The sequence below is a fragment of the Malaya genurostris genome, chromosome 3 (genome assembly GCF_030247185.1).
Source record: "Malaya genurostris strain Urasoe2022 chromosome 3, Malgen_1.1, whole genome shotgun sequence".
Classification (NCBI taxonomy): domain Eukaryota; kingdom Metazoa; phylum Arthropoda; class Insecta; order Diptera; family Culicidae; genus Malaya; species Malaya genurostris.
This window is the reverse complement of record NC_080572.1, coordinates 239,041,566-239,069,143: the sequence shown is the minus strand read 5'-3', so window position 1 is coordinate 239,069,143 and position 27,578 is coordinate 239,041,566. Positions and strand designations below refer to the sequence as shown.

The 27,578-nt window shown below is 37.6% G+C and overlaps 1 protein-coding gene across 6 annotated transcripts in view; it reads left to right on the top strand.

Annotated features, from left to right (window-relative positions):
• The window catches only part of LOC131439191 (PDZ and LIM domain protein 3), a 124,547-nt gene extending 98,876 nt beyond the window's left edge, over positions 1-25,671 (top strand). For 2 of the 6 annotated variants that reach the window (XM_058609920.1, XM_058609919.1), the window contains exons 4-9: positions 13,755-13,904; positions 14,120-14,176; positions 14,684-14,787; positions 22,444-22,488; positions 24,409-24,550; positions 24,609-25,671. In XM_058609920.1, the coding sequence (XP_058465903.1) occupies positions 13,755-13,904; positions 14,120-14,176; positions 14,684-14,787; positions 22,444-22,488; positions 24,409-24,550; positions 24,609-24,749 (639 nt within the window). In that variant the 3' untranslated portion in view covers positions 24,750-25,671. Of the gene's footprint in view, positions 1-13,754; positions 13,905-14,119; positions 14,177-14,683; positions 14,788-22,443; positions 22,489-23,094; positions 23,588-24,408; positions 24,551-24,608 lie in introns of those variants that run through there. The other 4 variants (XM_058609921.1, XM_058609924.1, XM_058609922.1 and 1 more) reach the window with 4 other exon arrangements.
• Positions 25,672-27,578: the final 1,907 nt, after the last annotated feature.

Genomic DNA, 27,578 nt, shown 5'->3' with positions numbered 1-27,578 from the left:
ACAAAGGTTAAACTAAGGAGACAACGATTAATTAATAAAATTGAATTAATTAATTTTTCAATGCATAGTGTTATTACATTTTGATTTTGTGTACGTCAATTATTTCAACCAACCAAATTAAAATCGTTTTAAACCGATTACAAGTGCACTTACAAATAATTGTTCTATTTTTCATGGAACAAACGAATTCTTCCAGTTGGTACTTACTTACTTATGAAGATGATTCTAATGGAGTTGACAGATCTTTTTCCAATGATTTATGTTTAATTGTTTAATATTTTTCTTTTTAGAGGTTGAAAATTTAACTAACATTCGTTGGGTTCAAATTCGTATTTTGTTATACGCTTCAATTTCAATTTCCAATTCACGGCCGATCACGAGAAGTTTGAAAGTCTAGAATTGAGACTTTTTAGGGTAAAAACAATATTCGTGGGCGTTAACATCTGCATTCATTGACAAAGAATGGATTTGTAATTTGACCACATGAGCAAATTGATTGCCAAACAATAACTTTTTTTTAACAAAATCTATGTATTTACTTTGTCCGATTCGCAGTCCTACTAACCGCCAGTTTCGTCACCAATGACGATTCAAATGTAATTCTAGGTGATCGTTGTACCGTACAAATAGGACGGTGGTATTGAGGTAGTCTCAGTCCCGATGTCCAACTGGACGAGTTTGAAAGGTTAATCATGGTCAAAAGTCAATCGTTTCTTATAGTGCGTTAGACAGGACTGGACGTTGTGGTGAAAACCTTCCACGAACAGCAACATCAACAGACCTTCTGAGTGTTAAGAAACCTCAATCGCTCAGGTTGCGCTTTCATTCGCTTTTCGGCGTCTTGGCGAGCAGTCGTCTCCAACCAACAGTAGCAAAAACAGACCTTCTGAGTGGTGTAAAGTCTCATTTGGATTAGATTCTGGAACCGAGCTCTTAAACTGAATTTTTGGAACTGAATTCAGAATTTGAGCACTAAACTCAATTTGAGATTTAGTATTTAATTTAAGAATTCAGTTCCAGAGAACAGGTTGAAAATTCGAAACTAATATTTTGGAATTGAATCCTAATTTGGGATTCAGGAACCAGATTTTTGGACCTGGTACATTGACCAGATTGTGGAACTGAATTTAATTTCTCAAATTAAATTCGGAATTCGAACCCGTAATCCTGATTAGGAATTCAACTTCAGAATTCTGGAACAAGATTCAAGATATGAATTTCAGAGTTATATCTGAACACTGAACCTGAATTTTAATATTGACTTCTGAACCAAAAAATAACACCGGAATTTAGTTTCATAATTTAATTTCGGCGTTTAGTTTCAGAATTCATTTCTAGATTTCAGGCTCAGTACTCAGTATACCTGTATGAATTTAATTCGGGTTGGGTTCTGGAACTGAATTCAATTCCTTAAGGGGGGTAGGGTGTAAACGATGAAAAAAATCATCATTTTTGCGAATTTTTCCAGAATTATCGTTCAACAAAATAAATTCAAATGTTCTGCATGATAAAAAGCATCATTCGAAAAACATTTTGTAATTTTTTCGTGGAAAAATGTTGAGAAATAAGTCGGTGAAGAGGTATTTTCGAGGACGCTTCTTAGAAATCATGATTTGCGGTGTCCACTGAATCTCAGCGCAGACTTATCAGAAGTGAACAAATGAACGCAGCATAGTTAGAGTATAAGTTTTTTTGGACCCCAATGTTTCTGTTTGATTTTTTTCTAATTTGGTGGTTGTTCACAGTGAAAACTACGATTTTTCACGAAAAAAATCGCCATTTTATAGCTGTTAAACATCCCCAAAGTAACAAACAACGAAAAGAAAAACGTTGGGGTCTGTTTTTTTATATGTAGAAAGTGTGTGCAAAATTTGAAAAAAATGGTGCAGTAGTTTTCGAATGACGATGGACACGGACTTTCAAAACCCGCTTTCGAGAAAAACGAGTTTAAAGTTTTTTGTCTATAAAATCAATGAAAACAATTAATTACTCCAGGGAGCCAGGGAGTAGGGTCTAACATTTTCAAAAAATCATATTTTTTCTTTTATAATTTATTACAACGAAACATTTCAAGAATGTTTTGTCAAGTTTTGAAGTCAATCGAAGTAGAAATCTTGGGCCCGTGCGCCGAGCTCTTGCTTCTTCGTAGAATGAGATAGCCATAGATAAAGGTCCATAACTTCCAGAGTTTCGTTCCAATAGGCTTGGAAATTTCACAGAAAATTCTTCAAATGTTTTACTATACGAAAATATAAAGAAAATAATAAATGATTTATCAAAAGTGTTAGACCCTACCCGCCCCTTAATTCAGGCTCGAAAGTTGAGTTTATAATTCAGTTCTAGAATTAAAATCGGAGCCTGGATTCGGAAAATAAGTACTGTTTCAGAATTCAAGAACTACACTCATAAACTGAATTCTTGATCTGGATTTCGAACCTTAATTTGTAAACTGAAACAGACTAGTCCCTTAATTCAGTACCAGATTCTGAATGTCCAGGATTCAGGTTCTGGTGTAGATAAATCAATGGTATTCACGTCCTCCAGTTATGTCTCTAATTTTTTTTTAATGCAATAATCAAAGGTTCATTCATAATAATCAAATGAAAACTTCCCCATTCCTTGAGAAATCTCTTTTTCTTTCGTCGGGCTAGCGCCACCTTACGTGCAATATCACCGGTTGGAGAGCTCTTTTTAAACACTAGCCCGAAACGTCCTACTCACTCGTTGAGAGTTTCACCAGAAGTGCTTCCGAAACTTACGAAAAGAAAATCCATGGAATTCCTTGTTCAATTCATAATGCGGAATCCAGTGCAACAACCGAATCCGAGTGAAATTTCGTCGCCTATTGATTGGCTCGGAACGAAATTGAGCGAGAGAAATCGAAGTGAATTCGAAGATTGGGTGGTCTGTGATTTTTCACGTTCCATTCGTATTGCACCCATCGATGAACTCAGTTCACCGTCAGATGCAGTTCAATTCGATAGTCCCACGACAAAAGGCCCTAGCTGCAAAAGAGAGCCTCTCTTTGTTTACTTTCTCTTTTGATTATTACGGAGCCATTATTGAAAATTCACTAAAGTTTCCAATATAAATCGAAAGCTTGCAGTTTTACTTGGAAAGTTTCACGAAGAGTAGAGCGTCAAATATAACATCAGTTCGGTAAATCGTGAAAGAAAAAGTAAACAAAGAGAAACTGTCATTTGCAGTTAGGCCCTTTTGTCGTGGGACGGTCGAATTGTTAACCAACCAACAAGCGTCTTATTCAGACCCTGTCAGCTTGGAGCGAAATCAATCTTCACTTGTAGTCATGGTATCATACACGCAGAGAAAATTTGTAAAAATGACCAAATTTGAGATTCACGCAACCAACTTTTTTACTGAAATAGTGACAAAAGACAATCTGGTCTGATATAGCCAACATTGCTGCTTGAAACTACAAAACGCGATAATCATTTTTTCTCAGTGAGTTAGTTTGTTTCAAGTACAAATAACAAATGTTTTACTTGTGCGTTCCTTTCAATTGCTTGACAAACAATTTCACAGTAAATTCAATTTGAAAAATTTGTTTTAAATTAACTAACTTTATTTATCTAAAGTTGTAATAAGCAAATGATTGTGGTTTTAAATTTTAGAAATCGTACATTTTTGTTTATTTTGAGAATGAAATTATTTCTCCCAAACTAATTTACATGCAATTTTAATACTACTTTTAATTCGATGTATATTCATTTCCAATTCATTTCCATTTCCAATTTCCAATTTTTTAAATTTCGACTTTTTAAGACATTTAACCGATTTGTCGCTAGACGATCGAATGATTCATATACCGCAATCAATGTTTTTTTAAAATATTTATAGCATCTAGTGATTTGGTGCTCTATTTTTCTTATCAAGATAGAGACCTTGCATCAAATATTTTTTATAAAGAAAATGTATTGGTTTAATCGCGCGCGAAAAAAAATTATAATTATTCTGACAGACTTTATCAGTGTGTACCGATGTTTTCCAATGTTTATCGACGCGTATTAAGATTCTACTTACAAACAGCCATTTTTCAAAAGCGCAAAAGCAGTGTTCTCCGTGTTTGCGAGATGAACTCTCAAGAAAAACACATCAATTTATTAAGAAAAATATATCCGATACTTCGGCTTTTGAATTTACGCTCAACGACAACGAAGAAAACTGCTTTTGCGTTTTGCGACAATGCCGGTTTTCCCAAAACTGTAAATTACCCCTTAACAGAGGGTCCAAAAAATAATACTATTACAGAGCTTACTGGTTCATGGTTACTGAACTTAAATTTTTGAATGGATCGTATATGACTATTAGGTTTTTTACCGTCACTGCTAACCTCAATCGGATGAACACTTTTTGACAGTCCAGCAGTACTGTTTGTAAACAGAAATTTCTTTTGTTTGTTTATTGACAAATTGGATCAGACTATTTACGGTCCGTATCGCCTAAATAAAGTTTTAAAACATTTGTTCACGATTGAATACGGTTCGTTTTTGATAATTATTAAATAAAAGTGACTAGTTGCAAAGTGTGAAGATGATTGTTTTAGATGTGCTCTTCGATTTTTGTTTAAGCTTGTTTGTAAACAGTACCGCTGAACTGTCAAGGATGAATACTTGTTCATTTGTGTCGTCACGATAAAAAACCTAATGTAATCTTGAGTTTAACCAGAGATAAACTCAAGATGGAATGCGATTGACCAGTCAGGGATGCCAGGTTCACAGATTAATCTGTGTTTTACAGATTTTCAATGTTATTCACATATTTTTAAAAAGACACAGATTTTAGGAATGAACGTGCACAGACTGTTTCTTAGCTTGATCATAGATTTTTTAAAAAATGACCTGGCATCCTTGGTTGCAGTTCAACGATTAGATGTTATATTCGCGTCACATTCTTCGGTTCTTTGAATTTGAATGCAAAAATAATCTATTATATTCAATTAACCTGATATTTAATTAGTGTGTGATGTTTCGATTCACGTTAGAAGCAATCGGGTAAAAAAATCTTTTGCGCGACACTTATAAACATGTTTATTTTCATTCGGTATTGTGATGTAACCCACTATGCTAAATGGAGAGGTGGCGAGATTTTTCTATGTGTGAGTTCGGTTGTCATTTTTTTAAACAGGAAGATATGGGAAAGGAAAATGTAAACATCGAGCATTTCAGGATCATCCGTAGAATCACGTTCAGTTTCTATAACTGAGGACAAAGTTTTATTTCAACATTTATCAAGACGGAAAGAATTGATAACTTCGGTAATTAAACTACAAATTACAAACACAGCCAAAGCCGGCCTATCTCCCCACCAGTGTCAATTCTACACCGTGAGTGTTACCATGATATTTTTGCGACACTTTTCTATATTTATCAATGCTTTATTACAAGAAACTAATGAATGAGTTTTTGGCGTCTTCATTTCTTCTGATAGAGTGTAATAAAACGATGTAAAGACTGTCCCAGAAAGTATGGACGCACTTTGATTTCGCTGTAAATAATTCACAAGTGTTAGATATTCAAATTTTATTTGATATACTGATAATATTAGACTACAACAACAGAATATTATTCTCAACATTTGCTACTTAGCCATTGTAGACTTGCTGGCGCACCTTCTTGCGAACGTTCCTCATTGAATTCCGTAGAGACTTCTTGGCGACAAGTATTGACACATTTTTCCAACTTTTTTCGAACTGTTGAATGGTTTCGGCTGTCGAGACATGTTTCCTAAGATGTACCTTCGGATATGCCCAAAATTCTTCAATTGGTCGAAGTTGTGGGCAATTTGGTGAATTCATGTCTTTTGGGACGAAAGTGACATTTTTGGTAGTATACCATTCTACCGTTGATTTCGAGTAGTGGCAAGAAGCTAGATCTGGCCAGAAGACAACAGGATCCTTGTGGCTTCGAATCATGGGTAGAAGTCGTTTTTGTGAACATTCCTTGATGTATATTTCGCTGTTCATTGAAGCAGTGGTGATGAAGGGTTTCGAAATCTTATCGCAGCTACAAATGGCTTGCCAGACCATAGCTTTCTTACTAAATTTTTCGACTTCAATCGATGTCTCGGACTGGTTTAACACTTGCCCTTTTCGCACCGTATAATATTGTGGTCCCGGCAAGGATTTGTAATCGAGTTTCACGTAGGTTTCGTCGTCCATGATTATGCAGTTCAAATTTCCAGGAAGAATCATATTGTACAGCTTTCGAACCCACGGCCTGATCGATGCTTCTTATTTCGGACGTTTTGGTTGTTTCTGCTTCTTATAGGTTCGAAGATTCAAACGTTCTTTAGCACGAAGAACATTTGACTTCGAAGTGCCCACTTTTTTGGCCACATCCCGAACTGAAACCTCCTTCTTTTGCTCGAACGCCTTCAGTATACGTTTATCCAACTGAGGGTTAGCAGGACCTTTTTTTTCGACCCGTTTTCGGTTTATCCTCAAAGGTGTTATCCTAACAAAACTTCCTGATTGCGTTTCGCACGGCTTTTTCACTTACTCCTTCCATTTTTGCTATCTTTCTCAGTGACAGTTCGCGTTCTGTGCACCATTTGTACACAATTTTTCGATGTTGTTCTGCTGAAAGTCCACGCATTTCGAAACAAACTAATGAAAACGAATAAACAACTGCACAAGTGGTTAGAGAAGAGTGTAAACAACAGGACGCAGACATAAAAATTGACAGATTCTGAACCATTGCGAAATGGCAGCGGTTTTTGGTTGCGTCCATACTTTCCGGGACAGTCTTTAAGTCGCCATTATGTCTCTCTCTTTTCATGGCTAAGGCAAGGCCCGTACCCAGTAGCAGAATTTAGTTGTGTGCCTCTAACTAGCTGAATGATCCCTCTATCGGGAGGAGCTCATAGAAAAAATCTATCTGATTATTCTTAATGCATCTAATTTTAAATATGCCTGCAATGCCTTTTTTGGAAGTGTTAAAATTACAAATCAATTACAAAGAATTTCCGAATTCACAAATCGATTTCTCAGAGATGGTTGAACCGACTCTAACGAACTTGTATTCAAATAAAGTGTGACGACGAACAACAGGAAAATCTTCTTAGTAGCGGTCTAATACTTCCAAACTGACCTTACATAGATTTCTCAGAGATGACGATTTTCAAAGTGCCGAGACGAAACTAGAGTGCCTATAACCATAATAATGAAAGCTGTTAGTTGGAGTGACAGCTTTGATCTAAATGAGCAAACGACCTGCCAATAATGCAAAGCTAACGAAACTGCCAACATTTCAGATTTAATATTTCGAATTGTTGCCAACATAACGGATGAGATGCTGTAACTCTGATTATAGGCATTTTATTGAAAACCTTGTTACTGAAGATTGTAGATTCTCGGTTCGCCTTTTTTTCCATGGAAACATATGCGCAGATTCTGAAGCACATACCAATCTACGCCTGCTTGGCGGTTTATGTTGGACTGCTAGGTGGCATAATAGTTCAACATAAGCTGTTGTGCACTTAAGAGCCTAAGATAGGAAATATAAAGGAAAGTAAAATTTATATGAGTTCCCGAACTCGCATAGCGAATAATTTGCAAGCAAAGTAAATATTGGTATATTTTAGATGGACTTTGAAGGATTGAAGGGAAATGTTCTAAGCGATTGTGTTTTTTTTTTGCATAAATATCTGTTTATTAATCTTATTTTTGTGTATTACATCAACAACGATTCGTTATTAATATTAGGTGTTTTAGTTACTCTTGTTTTACATACTAATGTTTAATCATAATATTTATTTTAATTATTTATAAAATGTCTACCTACTTATAACTATCCCTAACCTAATACGTACAAATTTTGAATTATTTGTATTTCAGAGATTGAGCACCTCTCTTCAAATTTCGTGCAGAATTGTTCGAATTTTTGTTCTAGTATATCCAGGGAGGCCATCTCATGTACTTCACTAGTCCTTGTCCAAGGGGGTAGATTTAGAATCATCTTTAAGATCTTACTTTGAATGCGCTGAAGCCTAAGTTTGTGTGTTCGTGCACAGCCCCGCCAAACAGGGACTGCGTATTCAATTGCGGGGTAGATGATTTGTTTATAGACAGCCATCTGATTCTTCAGGCATAGTTTAGATGTTCTACAAATCAGCGGATACAGAGACCTGATGAGTATGCTACATTTTTGAACGATTTTGTCAACATGTGACCTGAATATCAGATGTCTGTCAAAGGTGAGTCCTAGATAGATAACTTCATCGGACCATTGAATGACCTCATCACCGAATCGTATTCTGCATTCATCTGATGGAACAAGTTTTGGAGATCTTGAATGTGGAAACAAGATGACCTGAGTTTTTGCTGCATTGATCACAATTTTCCAGCTTGTAAAATATTCCGTTAAAGCGTCCAGACCTGTCTGTAGTTTATTTTTCAGAGCATTAATGACACGACCTTTGTAAAGAATGGCAGTATCATCAGCAAATTGTGACAGAACACCACCACCTGGAAGAGGTGGGATGTCTGATGTGAAAATGTTGTATAGAATGGGACCTAGGATACTTCCCTGGGGTACACCAGCAGGAATAGTAAATCTTTCTGAAAGTGCATTATTCAGAGAAACCTGGAAAGCTCTATCTGCAAGATAATTTTTGATAATTTTAATAAGATACATGGGAAAATTATACCGATGCAGTTTAAACACCAGGCCATCGTGCCACACATTATCGAATTCCTTTTCAATATCCAATATTGCCATGGCAGTCGTTTTGGACACTGATTTGTTTTGCTGGATGACGTTGTTAACCCTTGTGAGTTGGTGGATGGTGGATCTTCCTTTCCGGAACCCAAACTGTTCTTCCAGAATTATATCCTGTTCATCTGCAAAAGCAAGAATTCGCCTTTGTATTGACTTTTCAAACAGCTTGGATAGGGCAGAGAGTAAGCTGATGGGCCGATAGCTCTTGGAAAAGGAAGGATCTTTCCCCGGTTTCAAAACTGGGATAACTTTAGCTAACTTCCACATTGAAGGGAAGTAACCAAGCTCCCAGCACCTGTTAAAAAGTTTAGCTAAGAAGACAAATGAGCGAATACTCAAATGTTTCAGCTCAATGTTGAATGTGTTGTCGAAACCGGGGGCCTTCATATTTTTGGATTTTTTCACAAAAGCCATCAGCTCATTCGCAGTGACTCTACTTTCCTCAGGAACTAAGCTGTCTGATTGGTCAACCTCAGCTACGCTATCAGCAACGGCTCTTTCATATGGACTAACAATGTTGAGTCCTAAATTGTGAGAACACACAAACTGCTGGCCTAGCGCATTTGCCTTCTCTACTGGTGTGATTAAAGGTATTCCTTCAGCTGCGTCCTGGGGTGACATCAGAGGAGGAATAGGCTTCGGTTTTTTCTTAAGCACCTTCGTTAAGGACCAGAAGGGCTTTGAATGTGGGAGAATTTCTCGAAGCTTTTGCTGGAAGTTCCTGTTGCGAAGCTCAGATATCCTTTCCTGGATTATCCTAGTTAAGTTGTTATAAGTAGTCTTCCTATCTAGGATGCCAGTTCGTTGATACTGCCTCCGGTAGATATTCCGAAGTCGGATGAGTTTCTTGGTGACACTGTCGATTTGAAGAGAGGAACTCGGCATATGTTGTACTGGAACCGTCCTATCACGAGCGACTGTGATTGAATGCTGGAAGGAAGATAGGGCTGCATCGATTTCCATCGGGGAATCAAGTGGTAAATCGATATTAATAAGTTGGTCGGCGATATGTTGAAATTGGACCCAATCGGTGCGATAATAGTTCCTCCGAGGTTGAATAGGCACTGTTTCTGGTGAAGATCCCAACGTCAATATTACTGGAAAGTGGTCAGAAGAGAGCTCGTTGAAGACAACCGGAGAGCTGTCTATAGCGATGTTGCTGATGAATATATCCAAAATGGAATGAACTCCCGATCTGGAAAGTCGCGTTGGTTGATCCGGAGCGAAGATGTTGTATTGTCCAGCTTCGTAATCTTCGGCAAGTACGAATCCGTTTCGATTCTGTCTTCTGTTTCCCCACACTCATGCCGTGCGTTCAGGTCCCCAGCAATGATGAATTTGTTTTGTCGTCGAGTGAGCATAGCCAGATCTCGCTTCAATGATGCACACGTACCATCTCGAAGATTGGTTTGTTTGGGGCAGTACGCTGCAATGACGATGATGGGTCCCATCGTCGTTGTAATCTCAATTCCGATGGCTTCTATGAGTTGCAATTTAAAGGCTGACAGAACCCTGTGCTGAATGGATCGTTTAATGGCAATGGCAACTCCCCCTCCTCTGGTAGTTGCCCTGTCGAGCCTGTGAATCCTGTAATTGGAAATAAAAATAGAAATTTCAGGTTTAAGATGAGTTTCAGTTAAAATAGCAATATCGGCATTCTTCTCTTGAAGAAAGTCGGACAATTCAGCAGTTTTGCTCCTGAGTGAGCAAGCATTCCAATTTACTATAACCAACTGATTATATTGCATATTCGATGATGAATTTGCCTAAGGCGTTGATTTGCTCTAACCGCGTTCTGCAGTTTCGTAGTTTTGTTGTCATTGTTTCAAAAATGACGATCAGTTGTTCAGCAGAGAATAAATCACCAGAGTCATCCTTTGCTTGTGGTTGATTATTGCCCCATCCAGGAGGGATTCTTGAGGAAGATTCTTTTTGAGATCCAGCGACTGAAGTCTTTGGATTGCTGCGAGGAAGTGGCGGCAAATTCGGAATATCCCTCTTCGGTGGGAGCCGTGGGAAATTAACTTCATCCTTCTGTGGAACATTCTTGCGCGTTGATTGTTTGCGGGACGCCTGTTGTCGAATTTTTGTGAACTCAGCACGTTTGGGACACGATTTGCTAGTAGATGGATGGTCGCCATCACAGTTCACACATTTTACAGCGATATCATCTAGTAGGCAATCGTTGGTATTGTGTGGTTCGGCACATTTCCCGCACCGACTTTTCATGTGGCAATTCCTCGCTCCATGGCCGTAGTTCAAACAGTTCGTGCACTGTGTGACATCCCGATGTACCGGTTTATACTTTTGCCATTCGATGATTATGTGAAATAACGATTTAATCGTTTTCAGTTGACTCATGGTGATGGAGCCCTTCTCCAGATGAATCAGGTACAGTTGATCTCTAAACTTTTTGTCCGTATTATGGCGCTTCATTTTAAATACCATCAAAGGCTTTAGTCCAGCCTCCGACAGTGCCTGCTTTAGTTCGGCTTCCATCATGTCGGGTAGTCCTCGAAGTACAACCTTCATAGGTTTGTTGGCGGCAATATCGTGTGTGAAGTATTCCGCTTTTGTCTGCTTCAGATAGCATTCCACTCCTTTGTAGTGGTTCAAAGCCGGAACAGTTATTTTGTAGCCTTCAGTACATAAACGGATTAGTGCCTGTAGTCCTTTGCTGATCAGTGTGTTGAAATCCGAGCGTAGAGTTGGTGGGAAGCCCTTCAGGTAGAAAGGCGGCATTTTTTCCTTCTTCTGCAGTTCCTCTTCGACATCTACTGGCAGATCAGCATATTGGTTTTTACTCAGCAAACGGTCGTTTACCTGTACATCACTTGGCTTCAGACGCTTAGCATCCTTTGGATCCTTCTCGGATCTATGGCGGTTTTTACCCATAGCTTGGGTAGGTAGACAACTGCGAATAAAAAATAAAACAAAATCGAAATTAGTCGTAGTAGGTTATTCGTCTATCCACATCGAGTGTTAGATGACGAATAGCGATTGTTTTTTCCTTCCTCATATTTTATAGTCCCATAGATTGCTATCAAATTTTTGGCTTCAGCTGGCGGTTCAGGTATTTCAAAGTGATGATTGTTAAAACCATCAACCATGTGACGATGTAGAAATAAATACCTTAAAACTATTCAGAAAACCATTACTTTGACCATTGTTTACACTGATTTCTCATATATTTTTTAGCCTGTTTTCACAAACTTAGTTTCAAATGAAATTAGTTATAATTCCGTATGACATTTTGAAAGACCATTCCACAGCAAATACGTCCCCAAATCGCTCTATTGATGCACGCTAATTCTTACATTCTCCTGTTTTGAGGTAGTCCTCCGAAGATATACCATGACAATCCCAGAAATAAATAACAATGGATTCAGCCAAACATGTATTCAAAGCGCGCTTGCGTTCACCTTTTTAATCCTTAATAAGTATGCGCGGGATCCTGTGGCAAGATGTCTTTCTCATCTGTAGAATTTTGCCCAACTATGGCATGCTCGCGCACACTCTCTTTCCGGTCGTCAATTACAATTTTATGTGTTATTATTACTATTATTGTCATTTGTTTTGCCCCGATTTTAACGTCAATTTTATGTAGTTTTGGAATTGTACAAAAACTTCAGTGTCAGTAAATCGCGAAATCTTCCGAACACCGTCAACATAATTTTGCAGTTTTTTTTTTCTAGGATTTTGGTTATTCAAATAACTATATTTCATGAAAACGCAATTCCGGAAATAAACACAATCCGCAGAAGCAGGTTGGAATTCATGTTGACTGTAGGCACAGCAGAGCAACTGTTTACAAATTCAAAATTGAACGCATAAACAATGAATTCTCGCACTAATCAATCGACGACGCCCTTCTCCTCATGCAATGGAGTTGGTTTCGATTGCAATCAATTGGCGTGAATCCGGAATCGAGAAATTGTTTATTTTTTCGTCCGTCTTGAATCGAGAGCAAAATCAACTCAGGCAAAATACGTTCACGAGATTTTCACGCAGGCAGGCAACATTCAAATACCTCGGTTGATTCAAATCGTTAAACGCTTCAAGGTGACCACAATTGATATCAGTGGGTTAGTGGTTTCTATCTCGCAACACTAGTTTATACTACTAAAATTGTCAGTTTATTGACACACATGTTTTCTTCACGTTCCCCACACCAAGGGTAACACAAACTGTGACTGTGAGATCTTTCTCGACACTTGCCTGATCCCCGTTAACATATTTTTACATCAACGTACCTATTGTGGTTTATTTCTAGAATCGTCTAGTGCGCTCCCGTGGATACGCGTGTGACCTTCGGGACGGGAAGAAATGTTTAGTTTTTATTCAGTTATTTTCCGAGAGGTGGGCTGAGTTTCGTGGAGGTGGTATTTAAAATTAAATTTTGATGTCTAAATTTGATCACGATGACGAAACAAGGGCCTATTTTAATAGTCTTCTGATTGATGGTTGCGTAACAAATTGTAGTCCCTTTATTCAAACAACATTTTATAATACCTACGCTGCATACGAGAATTGCAATGCAAAATAAATGTTGATTTTGGAGAAAAATATTGTTAGTAATTGAAAGTAGTATTGAAACCCCTGTTACGTATCAGTAAAGCGCCGAATCAATCCATACACTCACTGAGCTCAACAAGAATTCTCGTCGTTTTCGAGCAATCTATTTTTGAAACAGACGAAAAATACATAACGCAACCGATATTTTAAACAAATATCCCGTCTGTTGCAAAAAATAAAATTAAACGCGCTTCGTGTTTTTTTCCTCACCGCTCTCGGGATCCCAGTCTATAGCCCGTGGTCAAACTGCCAACGGGTGGAAAAAAAATTCCAGAATGAATCCTACGAACATAACCATCATCACACCATCTCCAATTCAGAACAAACTTGTCACCAAAATCACAACCTCCAGTGTGACGATCTCCAGTGGGAAACGAATGAGTGAACTAAATCTTTTTTTTTGTGTTTTGTGTTTTTTTTTTCTACTTAATCCCATTCCAGCCATACCGCACGACTCCACTAGTCCTACCCGGGGCCAAGGTACCGAAAAAGGATGCTCTACCAACAGAATCCTACCTCAGACATCATCCAAACCCAGCAATGCGTGCACCACCACTACATGACTTCACTGACACACTGATGAAACAGAAGGTAATCTCGCAGTCCAAATTGAAATTAGAAAAACACCCAACTCCCACCGAAATACCGATAGCCGGAACCCCCCACCAAACCGAATCAACTCCACCCACCCGGTCGAACCAGTAGAAACTAATGCTCCTCTTTTTTATCCAATGTTTTTTTTTGTTTTCTGAAAATTTACCCTATCCCTACGAACAACTATCCCACACGTATTTCAACTTTTTTAGGTTGCCGAAACAATGATTCAGCGAGTTATCGGAGAAGAGCCACCCAGCGGTCCAAAGGTTTTTTTGTTTTGTTGTTTCTTCCCGAAAGTCTTGTGGTTTAGTTTTTGAATTTTGTGAACTTTCCTCGCAGCTTTGTCCTTTTGCGAAACAAAATCAAATCTTATTCCTCTGCCATTATTACTGCTATCAACAGTTCCGAAATATCTAAACTCATCATTTCGAACTGACCCACCGAGCTACTACGTGTGTGTGTGGAAAGTTCCTTTCGATTGGGCCTCCCACCTTTGCTTCCGTTTCTAAACACTGTTTTTCCCCGTTTCTGTTTGTCTCTAACCGTTTTTTTTTTCTTTGTTAATTAGAACCGTGTTTGTTTATTTGCGCCGTTTATATGACCATGTTCGTGTTCTATTATTTACTCTTACTTTTCAGATATTGTTATCTATTTTCTAGTTTACCTTCGCTTCCAGAATGTTTATTTTTTCTTCGTGAGAAACGTGATTTTCGATTTTCTGAAGCCATTTTTATTTTAGCAGAAATTAAACTCAACCCTCTGTTTGCTCACAGGTTGTACATAAGCAATTCAATTCACCGATCGGACTGTACTCGGATAGCAACATTGAGAACACCCTCAGACAGGCCACCCCACAACCGAACCAAGGCGCCGTACCGTAAGTGTTGCCGTTCGTGGAGCGAAGAATGCCCGCTCGAACAAATAATAAACCGAACCTTCGGAAAAGTTGACCAATTTGCTTCAGTTAGATAATCGGTATTCTAGTGCATGACTGATATTGTTGAAAAAAAAACTTTCGCCGCTTTGAATCTCCGACATAGCAAATGGAACACCATACCTAAAACGAAACTTGTTTATTTTTCAATTGGGTGAGAAAAAATATTTCGGCATCTACATTTGTCAATGATTTATATCTTAAGTTAGTGTACACGACAGGCAGGTTTAAGGTAAGGGCTGTTTCTTTGCAGACACTCGTTGCCGTAAACTTGTTGGTTAATCACACCTGTAGTCTTGAAGATTTTACTCTTCAAGTTACAACTTCAAATAGCCTGCCATACCATGCACTTTTTAGAGAGCCTCGATATCTATAGCCTCAAAATGACCGTCGATCTTGCCATGTTTGAATGCAGTACAACAATCAAGACCAGGAAGCTGCTTGAATTTTGCTTTAACATTTGTTTTATCATCCTTTACCACACAGTCAAGTTTTGTCAGTAATTTGTCGTTTTCTTTTACCTTGGTGTTTATTACCTTCACCGATGTTTATCCTACCACTTTCTTCACTTTTTAAACACACACAAATACGGTAGCGAGTCATTTCACCGAAAGTCGTTTCGCCAAGTGAGTCGTTTTACCGAAAGTCGTTCCGCCGAAAGGATCATTTCTCCGAAATGGTCATTTCGCCGAAAGGGATAAAAACTAGAAAACAAAGAACTAAATACTAACTCAAATTTGGGTTATTTATCAAAAATGTGCATATGTTTTTATGTCTCCTAGACATTTGATGTGACGCAGTCATATAACCGAAGCCAAGTTGGCCGCCGAACCACCATCGGAAGCAGCGGCCCCTTCACATATAAAACTCCGGTCTACTCAAAGCTAGGTTTCTTTAGATATTTTTATTTTTCTGTTGCACTCAATTAACGAAAAATATAGCAAAGATTTCCCTAGTAAATACTCCAAAACAAATGTTTCGATGTTTAGTAGCTAATAAAGTCAACGAGTTTTCCTAGGAAATTTCGTTCCGAGAATCAATCTGAAAAGTTCAATCAAAAGAGTAGTCTTTATGGATTATACAGTGGGAAATGGACTTATCTGGTATTTTAAATATGAGATATTTCAGAAGCACGATTCTAGGTAAAAAAAAATGGGCGTCAACACTATCATCTATCATTTGTCTTCATTTTAAATTTCCATATTAAGACGGTTGTACGATTCAGCGAAATGGCATTCAGTGAAATGACCCTTTCGGTGAAATGACATTCGACGAAATGACCCTTCCAGCGAAATAACTCTTTCGGTGAAATAATCATTTTGACGAAAAAACTTTTTCGTCGAAACGGTGTTCGGCGAAATGACCCTAACCCTCTAGTTTTTTACTTTGATGTTTATTAACTTGACCGATACACGGAAAAAATACAACTTTTTGACCACATCTCAAAGGGTTCAGCCTGAACACTGAATTCCGCTGGAATTTGAATTTACAGTTGTTGTTCCACTTTCAGCCAGATTCTGGTCCCAGAAGCGTTAATTTCGCTATCTACTGACGCAATTGCGATTCCGAATGATTTTCCTTTGCCATGATGCGACATAAAGACAGAGGACTCGCAAAAAATGCAACAGACAAAATTCATTCTAAGTCGGATATTTCTGAACATCTCAGGGAATAAAGCTATGTTTTTACAAGGTTAGTTTATTCGACCATCTCGTCTAAGGCAACATCCCACATTGTAGATCTAACAATCTCCATCAAATTCTGTGCAACACTTGCGCAATTCGTCATGCAGTCTTTTTTCAAATCCTTGTCATTTTGAAGACCTTCCCTGTTTTCCGAAGTTTCGCCCTAATAGTAGCTCAGAATTTTCCGATTGGACGAAATTATGGTGAGTTTGACGGATTTGCCTTCTTCGGTACAAAAACAATAACATTGGCTTCGTACCACTCCATTACCGGTTTCGCGTAATGACATGATGCTAGATCCGACCAAAATTGAGTGTCACTTTCGTGGAATCAGAAGAAGGACTGCAGGCGCTCAGGTAGTTGTGTACGGCTTGCTGTAGTTGTCGCATCCACAGATTGCCTGCCACATCCAAGTACTTTATGGTAAATTATTCGACCTTCTTCTTCCGAAACTTTTCTCGAACATCCAGACGGGACTTGCCGAAGAAAACTCTAGGCCGGGGATGTAGGTCTCGTCGACCATTACGATGTATTTCGGCTTTACCAACCACTCGTGGTACAGCTTTCTGATATTGATTCTGATTGATCATAATATTCTGTTCATAGGTTCGCTTAGACCCTTTCGCTACCTTGAAGACAAAAAGTTCATAGTCTGTTGGATGAACCAGACAGACGAATTGACCTTTTTGGCCTTGTTCCAAATCAAAACGAGCGGATTGTGCTTGAAGAAATCCCACATCTTTCTTGCGTTGACAGAGTTGCATTTCTTCACCTTTGATCCACTGCTAGCTCGTCACGTGATAGTCTGGGTCTCTTTGAACAATTTTCCTACAGGGGATGCGGTCGAATTGTCGATTCTCAACTGTTTCACTGTTGAGACTGGTCTGGTTTTTCCACAACCGCGCAAAACATTTTTTGTTGAAGCACTTTTAGTTTGGAAGCCGCTTGACAGATTGTAACAAAAAATCTCGCACATGTAAATATTACACTCTAAACTAGTTTTTGTCAAAATTTATTCAATTGTTGCTCATCGAATACACAAATAATGTTGCATTTTTTCGAGAGTCCTAAGATGAATTTTGTGCAAATTTTTCTCATGTACTTGTTGTTCTCCACGCTTTCAAAGCATGCTTTTGGGTTAGAAAACCGTATGTTTGATAACCGTCCACTCACAATGATGTTGTATTTGTGATGCTTGTTGTGTCTCTATACTTTTTTTTGCTTAGATTATAGAGGATTTATTTTTAAGATCATTCACCTTTTCGGGCCAGAAAAACTTTCTGGTCCTATGTGCGCGGTTGGGAATCGAACCCAGGTGAGCTGCGTAAAAGGCATCGACTTACCCGTTACACTATGCGTATTAAAAAAACTTTAAAAACCGTTTTCCATCCACCTAGTGGTGTGATAATGCTTCTCTCTTTCTTCAAAACAGTCTCAAAAAATATTTTTTATTTTTTTTCTTAAATAATTTGTGACACTAATTTGGGCTCATTTTTGATTTTGATTTTTGACTTTGAGAAGAGTGATGCTAATCTAAAAAACCCTTCTCAGTCCACTTAGTGGAATTTTCATAGATGTTAAAAAATCGGAAGGAGGTACATGAAATTTCCGAAATAGAAAATGAATTTTTAATGCCAAAAGTCTTAGAACTGCATGAAACGTCGAGATTTAGTGTCATCTTTGAAAAAAAATTCAAAAAATCGACTTTCTGGGACTTCGGAAAAATCTTAAAAGTCCCAGAAAGTCGATTTAAAAAAAAAAATTTTTTTTAGATGACACTACATCTCGACGTTTCATGCAATTCTAAGATGTTTGACATAAAAAAAATCAATTTTGGAAATCTCATGTAGTCCGCCCTATGGTAATTTTTAAAAATCGAACATTTCCAAACCTTAAACACCGGGTAGCGCCCCTTACCTATGTACGATTTAGCTCAAATTTTGCATGGGAACTTTTTTAGAGGTGCTTAAACTTTTGAACAATAGCGCTTAACGAAATTAGAGGTGATCCCAAAATACTGGCACCCTTATATACATTAGAGCGGTAAAAAACAACGTGTTTTGTCGGTCACGTCACTTACACCATTATATCTCCGGAACCAAAATTCACAGTCATTTGATCTTTGAACTTGATCAATGGCCCGACAGTAGCTTTCAAACGAGCATAAGTTTGTTATTATTGGTTCAGCCATCTATGAGAAAATTGAGCGCGTAAAAATACAACGCCGTTTTGTCGGTTACGTCACTTATACAATCATATCTCCGGAACCAAAAGTCACAGCCATCCCACGAAAGGTGAAAAATCAGGATCGATTTTTTTGCGATTTGGATGTACTCATCTTCAGTATGGCAAACCATTAATTACTTACAAATTGAGAGGCCCATGACTTTAAAAAGAGTGAAGGCACTCTAAATTATGCACACAGAAAAAAAGTTGAAAGCTTTTCAAGAATTATAAAATAAACCGAAAAAGAATTTTCAAATGTAGATTTCATTTATAACAACTGTTATTCTATGTTCGAATTTCATATCTAAATATTTTAGGAACGGTTATACAGGGTTGCGTAAAGGAACCTGACATATTTTGTTCTCCGGTTACACTGCACATGAGCGACGAAGCACACTTCCACCTGGACGATGCGGTAAACAAGCAAAATTATCGTTATTATGCCAAGACGAATCCGTTACAGATTGTGGAGAAGCCTTCTCCATTAATTTAAAATATTTTGCATTTCGCATATAGAAAGACTATGCAATCACTGTGAAAATTTTGAATCGAGAGCGAGTGCCATATACCATTCGACTCAGTTCGTTGAGTACGCAAAATGTCTGTGTGTGAGTGTATATATGTGTGTATGTAACAAAAATGTGCACTCGATACTCTCGGAGATGGCTGTACCGATTGGTCACTTAGTCCCATAGGTTCCTATTGAATTTTACCAAGATCGAACTTTCGGTTCTGGAGTAATGGATCAAAATGTGCAAACAAATTATTAAAAAGTGCACTCGATTTTCTCAGAGACCGCTCAACCGATTTTCTTCAACTCAGATTCGAATTAAAGACCTTACAATCCTACAGTCTTCTATTGAATTTCATTTGGATTCGACTTCCGGTTCCGGAGTTACTAGATAAAATGTACGAAATGAACTAAAAAAGTGTACTCGATTTTTTAAGAGGCTACTCATCCAATTTTCACAAGCTTAGGTTCAATTGAAATTTCTTATAACCCTATACAATCCCACCGAATTTTATCTGGATACGTCTTTCGCTTCAGAAATTACAGACGGATAAGTATAAAAATTTCATTTTGAGGGCCATGATTTTATACTTAATATGGAAAAATCGTGCCAAATACATTCGAACAGCCGTATAAGTAGGCAGGTATGGTTAATTGATGACCAAATATGTTGATTTTTGGTATACCGGATCATCGTTCCTGGTTCCGGAAGTACCGAAAAAGGCTCGTGTGCTCCAAACCAAAAATTACTCCAATTTCTTACAAACAGCTAGTCATCACATTTAAATGAAAAGTATTATGTTTTCATAAGTTGATGTAGCATTTTATCCAGATCTCGCCTCTGTTCCGAAAGTATAGAGTAGTGCGTATAACATTGCAACCAGTCTTATGAAGCGATAATGCAAAAAACGTAAAAATTCTTCTAAATTTGGTTCAAAACCGTTTTAATTTATAGATTCTGGTTATAGTTGCTGGTGAAACAAACCGAAACCGGTTCTTAGCTTCCGGTTCCGGAAGTTATAGAAACAGTAATGGAAAACTCAAAACCTGTTTTAATCCACCTAGTGCCTTTCTCATATTACCTATATTTTCGGAAACATCAATAAAAGATTCTGGCAAGCTAGGTGCTGGCGGTGGCGTTTTCTTCTTCCTTACCAGCACGTACCGATGCGAACCGATTTTGCATCATTTTGTATGACAGTTTGAAAGTTTTCATACTCATTGCCCTATAATTGCGGAACCGGAAGTCGGATATGGATGAAATTGCACAGTAACTTCTAAGAAACTGAGAGCTTTAATTTGAATCATGATTTGTGAATACCGGAGTAATACCGGAGTAATTGTAATACCGGAGCCGAAAGTTGGATCTGGATCAACTTTTAAAGGAATTTCAAAACGTTTTATTTGCATCTTAGTTTGTAAAATTCGGTTGAGAAATTTCCGAGAAAATTGAGAGCCCATTTTTCCATAGATTTGCACATATTGCCTTGTAATTCCGAAACCGGAAGTCGGATCAGGATAAAATTCAATAGCGATCTATGGGACCGTAAGACCCTTCATTTGAATATGAGTTTGTGAAAATCGGTTCAGCCATCTCTGAGAAAATCGAGTGACATTATTTGTCACATACACACATACATACATACATACACACACATACACACACAGACATTTGCTCAGTTAGTCGAGCTGAGTCGAATGGTATATGACAAAAAAAAAGTTCAAAAGTGGTTTTCACAGTGATTGCATAACCTTTCTATATGAGAAAGGCAAAACGGAACTCTCTTCATTTTCTCAGAAACAGTTGAGTCGATTTTTTGTTGAGTCAAAACTGTTAAAAATTGAAAAGGTTATGCTAATGTATGCCCAAAAAAACTTTTTTATTCAATATTTAAAAAAAATGTTTTTTCGAAGAATCCATTAGTAATATTAATGAAAATACGAGTTATATGAAACGGTATCATAACTCCAGGTGGATCAAAACTGTATTTTTAAACTCACGAACGGTTATAACGTACGACTGATTCTTCAAAAACGATTTATAAATAAAGATGCGTTGAACGTTGAACGACATGCTAATGCTCCATGATGGAAAACTACTAGACGAAAAAAAAACCTTCATTGTTCTACTTTCCGAAGCCGTATTCGGCTACTCTCTCCCATGTATGATTCCAGTGTTACCGGAGAATAAAATTTGTTATGTTCCTTTGAGCAATTTTTTTCTGCTTTAGAACTGTAGAATCATATGACCATTTTTGAAACTTGAACTTGAATTTTCTTCATTTTTTCCACTAATAAAATTAACGCAGAATTTTGGTACGATTACCGCGGATATTGTGTACTGTACGCACTGATAGCCAAATGACTACTGAACCAAAATTCGATCGAACTGCATGAATACGTACAGATATGCACAACGTAAATTCTTCGCAATGAAGAATTATATGATTATGGCGATATACCCGTTTTTGTTTCTTCGAATAAACGAATAAGTCGATCATTTGCTTTGAAGTGACTCATGGGTGAATGATTTTTTTTGGGCTTAGATCGTCTCAAATCAGAATTCGTCGCCTGTCTCAATCTTATAGAAAATTGAAGGTTATTGAAGAATAATTCCAAATAGCCTTTTCTGGATCATTTGTCAAATTACGGGGTGTTCAACGCGAACAAATCTATTTGACGGTCAAAAGTTCATGCAGTATTGAAGGTATGGGAGTGAAACCAATGCCCAAGCAAGTCTGAATCTCACGGCAACGACTCGATTTCTGGTCGGGTATCGAACCAGCGCTATTTCGCTGTCATATCGGAGGTCTATTGCATGATATTTCCATCGTGAGCAAATATTTAATGGCGGATCTAATATTTAATTTAAGTATTTAATTCTGTCATACCGTAATTCACATTCCAAAAACTACAATAAACAATAAACCTTACCAATTAGGCTACATCGTAAATTTCCACTGTTATGAAAAATTAGTAATTGGCGATCCGACCAATGGAATTAACTGAAGCAATTTGAGCAACTTTTCCGGTCCATCCACCGAAGTAACATATCGTACTACTGAGTCTTTTGAAATAGCAAATCGAAGACTTATCAGCCGAAATGTTACTTCATCCCCATACATTTAAAATCAGCGTTCCTTACAATTTTATAAATTTTTGTATACACACTATCAGATCGAATGGATATACAAACCGCCATCTGCCCACCAAAATCGAAGGGTAAATGCTCTCTAGCATATATATGTATTAATATGAAGGCTGTCAGATCTTTGCTGTCGTATTTAGGCAATTGTTTCGTTGATGTTGATGTGGCTGGCACTTGCAAACAAAAGCTTTCTAGTATTTAGGAATAACGCTAACATGTCCAATGCAACCCAAACAAACCGCTCACCCCGATTCTGAAATTGGATCAAAACAGAATGTTTCGATCGAATGCGATATTTTGTATCTCGATCGAGTTCGAGTTTTCCATACAAAAGCATTACTCGATCAAAATACAGAATACAAATTTTTACATTGGATCGAAAGAATCCGTTCCGAGCGAAATACAGAATAAGGGTGACTACTTCCGGTATGATTTGAAATAAGATTCACTGCATTCTTTGTATGAGCGATCATACAAACAATCATACATAAACACACCAAACACTACTACAAGTTGAGGCTATAGAACGGCTTTCGATGTTGTTGTGATGCGTCGCTGTAAAAACTGAAATTGCAAAAATTTATAATCTCAAAATACTCCACCATGAAGTAACCTCTATCACTGACATCAATCTACACCGTCCCGTCACGAACCGATCATTGCTGCACTGTTAATATTAGAATTTTCATTGATCTTTCTTTCCTGAAACAAAAACAAAAAATTCTGGAGGAACAACGGCGCCAAGACCAGGAGCACCAACTCAAGAACAAATATCCCTTCCAATCGTACGCGTCATCGTCATCACTTCACTCATCCACTTCCGGTCACTCATCACCGTCGCCATACGTTTCGCAGCAACAGCCAAGGCAGCCAACACTGAGCCCACCGCCAGTTCCACCATTGCCGGACGATTACTATCAACAGCAATAGAAGGGGCCGTCTCCTTACGACTAACTACTAACCATGAAGGCTTTCTCATTGTCATACAAAAACCGCCCCGAAATTAGAACCAATCAATTCGGCAACACTGTCCACCCTGTATACTATTCCAAAACACAACCAAAAAAACACATTAGAAGCTTGTACTAATCAAACGCTTTGCCTGTATATTTTTCTCCTACTGAAAATACTACCACAATGGCCTTTACTACCACTACTACTAAACAATTACTGATCCAGTACTGATTTACAATGAGAGGCGGAATGGAACTGCATACCAAACAACGAGAGTGCCTACTTGGACCGAACCAAAAACATATCATTAGTATTTACGATTCTGTTAATTGTTAACAATTTTACCAGCATGGACTGATATTTACTCAAAATTTACAAGTGTGATTGAGCGTACATAAAACCAATAGCTAATGCAACTGCGATTTAAGTTAATGAGTGGTATCTTCTATGTTCCGTTATTTGTAGATGAAATCGTTTTCTCAAGTGTTACTATATTTCAATTTTGAGTGATTGTTGAGATTGTACATAAATTCAGGAAGATGTACGGTAAAAAGTTAGCACAGTCGATTGCAAACACTGAGTTATTTCCTTTTTCTTGTGAAAATATTTGTTCTCCAATTGGCTTTAGTTGTTTTATTTTAAAAAAAACAGTTTTTGTTGTTAATTTTTTAAGAGAAAAGAAAAAAAATTTGCTGAAATTTAAATAGAAGATTTTCTTTGTAAAGAATATCCATTGACCTGTCGCTAGCTAATATTCCTGAATTATATGTAAGTTTAAACGTCGTTCTTGATAACTCAACCTCAAGGCCAATTTTAACTAATGTGTTTTTTTTCCTGTTCACATGTTTTCAAACATTTACTGACTGTAACCTGCCCATATTATCATGATCTGTTCTTTTTCGAACATCTTGAAAAAAATGTCCTAATCCACCACCGCCCAAAATTTCAAAATTACACATTCTGCTGCGTGCGACAAAACCAACAATCATGCAACAACAACTACAACCAAAATAAAAAACAACAACACCAACAACCAACAGCTACAAGAAAACCGTCGTTTTCGATCCGAGCAAAAGCGAAACATACCGTGCTCTGCAGGAGGGAGTTGGCGAAGGACTCCAGGAGGTCAACACACCGATCCAACAGAGAACCTTCCAGCCGAACCGTTTAGTACCGGGAAAGGTAAGCCGTGCTGCCAGGTTCACGAATGAATTACTACTCCAAGCTCGTTCAATTCCAGAAACCAAACGCCAACCATCCAGCTCCCCAACCAGAGTTCACCCAACACGTCAACTCGATGGGCGAATCGTACGAGAAGATCCACCAGAGCGGATCCTTCAGACGTCTGATGCATCACGTACTATCGGAAGCTGAGTACTGAGATGTCAACTTTTAGTTCTAGGTTAAGTGAGAAAGGCACAGTTTATTAATTTTCGAGCGAAACAAAAAAAGAAAAGAAAAAGAAAGCGCTTTTATTGACCAAAACAACCATTTGAAACTGGTGAACACAATACATAAATATTATCAGCAACATCTTATGTTTTAGTAGATTATATGAAAATTTTACGAGGTCTCGTTTGAGATGCAACTATTTTTTGGAATATCAATAATTCAATAAGTTTAATTGTAAACAACGTTGTTGAAACACACAAGCAAATATGTCGATCACTTTCAGCGATTGCTGGTGAATTTTAGTAGTTTTTCAATTGTGCGAGCAATTGCAAGCAAACTGGTTAGATTTTTAATTCATCTATTTTTGTCATGTAACATAACTAAACTATACATATTTATAAATGTTGACAATTTGTATTTTATTTTCCGTTAAGTTTACAATTTTTTAACTGCTTTCCGGATTTCTTCTGCCATTTGTTTGTGCGGATTGGAACATAACAAACGACAAGCAATTGGACTGAAGAAAGTCGCGGAATATGCAATCGAGTGAATGTTCTAGTCAAAACTTCGTTACACTTTGAAGGTCCGGGCTTCCATTCGCTGAAAGCGATACCCGTTGAATATGGAAGCAGGAATAACTATTTCGATTGAGAAAAAAGTTAACGAAATCAAAACCTATTTAGTTATTAGGACAATTCAATTTCCTAAGTCTCTATTCTGTATCGCTTAACTTATTCAAACCAATACTTTACACTTTGATTCGGTAAGCAAGTGGTAAGAGATTATGAACTTGGCACACAAGCTGAGATAAGTACGTGGCATTAGCTTTAGTTCGGGATTACTACTAGTAGGAATGCTTTTCTGAAGGACAGAGTGATCGAATAAAGCAGGCACACAAAAGCACAGTTTAATAGTATTTTGTTCTTTATTTCATCCGAAAATCTATTTTGGTACGACGAACTGTCGATTCTCACAACCTCATTCCTAAATCCAGTCATCTCCAATCTCTTTGCACTTTCGCCGCATATGATTCCTTCTCGATTCAGCAAGTGTTTCTCTCCAAGTGGTTCTCCAAGAAGCATCAAGTAGATCGTCCTCTCTCCTGGCATTCGTGCTAAACGATGTATTATCGTTTCTATCGTTCGCCCGAAAAAGATATTTGACATAGTAAAATCTGAAATTCCTTCTATGAGATGCTAGGACGGGGTTTGATGAATCCAACAGAATTTCGTTATTTATGAGCCGAGCGTCTCTTAACTTTGCCAAAAACTGTTTTACAAATTGCTTTGTTATAACACAACTCATACGAAGGCCACATACTAAGATTTTATTACGTTGTTCGGTAATTGTTTAAACAAAAACTTACGGTAATCATTAGAAATAACCAAGGTTTCGATACAAAATTTACATTTTACAACAATCATGCAATTTTTTGTCGGACCCAGTTTTACGCATGTTTTCATTACAGAATTCTGTAAATACACACTTAAATTTTTTAGCTGAGTCTCGGCAAAAAAATGCCGAGATTCGCACAGCCGAGTAATCAGCAATCATCTCGGCAAAAATAAAATAACTGAGCGTCTCGGCACCCTCAAAATTGACAAACGTCAAATATTGCCGAAATCGCCAGCATAAGATTTACTGTTTGCTCAGTGAAACGTTCGCTGAATATTCAGCAATCCAATAAAACGAAAAAATGAAAAAAACAAATTACTGAATCATCAGTAATTAAAAATCTAGTCAACTAATTTTGTTTGCAATTTCTAAACATTATAAACACACCATTCAGGATCAAAAATTCATTTTATTAACACTTAAAGGAGGCTTACAAATTTGTCGCCAGTAGTGCTTAAAGCCTCTACCTTAAAACATGTAGCATAATAAAAAGCAGTGTTTCCGGATGCGGCCACCTTGAGTCGAGCTGGAAATATGAAAATAAAAATAAATGTACAAAAATTTTCAATATTTGATGATGCATATACGGTATTGTTCAAAAAATAAACTTACTTTGATCTATTGAATTTGTCCATGCATTGGGTTAGTTTTTCGCATATCCCCCAAAGTTTTGTCTCGAGGACTCTTTGAGACCCGTGTTGGGTGTTTTTCCCTTATAATGTGATCTGATAAAGTCGCTTTTTAAAAAGCGAAACATGTCACTATATTTATTCAATATTTTTACTTGCAAGAGGTTCCACGTTTCTTCGAAGATTATCCATTTTTTCACTCGAGAATTTCATCAGAAAATAATCGCACAATGCGAAGCGAAAATATAACGCGGCAATAAATGACAGCTGTCGTGCTGAATATCGGCAACAGCTAGTGCATTTTCCGAAATCTCGGCAAACGTCTCTGCTGATGTCGGCATATCTCTTGTTTACTGATAAAGTCAGCAAGCAATTATGCCAAATTTCGGCAAAGTGAAGCATTTTACCGAAATATCAGTGAATGCATTTAACGAAGTTCAGAAACATGCGTATTGATTACTGAGCAATCAGCAAATTTAGGTGTTGCTGATCAGTTTCGGCATTTTATTATGCCGAGCTCAAGAAATGGTTTTAAGTGTGTACTATTACAATTCTTACACTAAATCAGAATTGTCGCCGAATATGGTAAATATCATACTGTCCGTATGGTAAAATCGTCTTCCAATTACCGAACTTCTGCAAATAGGGGCTGTCCATAAAAGACGTCACGCTTTTTTCGACGATTTTTGACTCCCCATCCCCCCTTTGTCACAAATTGTCACAGAAGCAAAGACCCCCCACCCCACCCCCTATGTCACATGTCACGAATTCAAAATAAATGAAATTCATCTCAA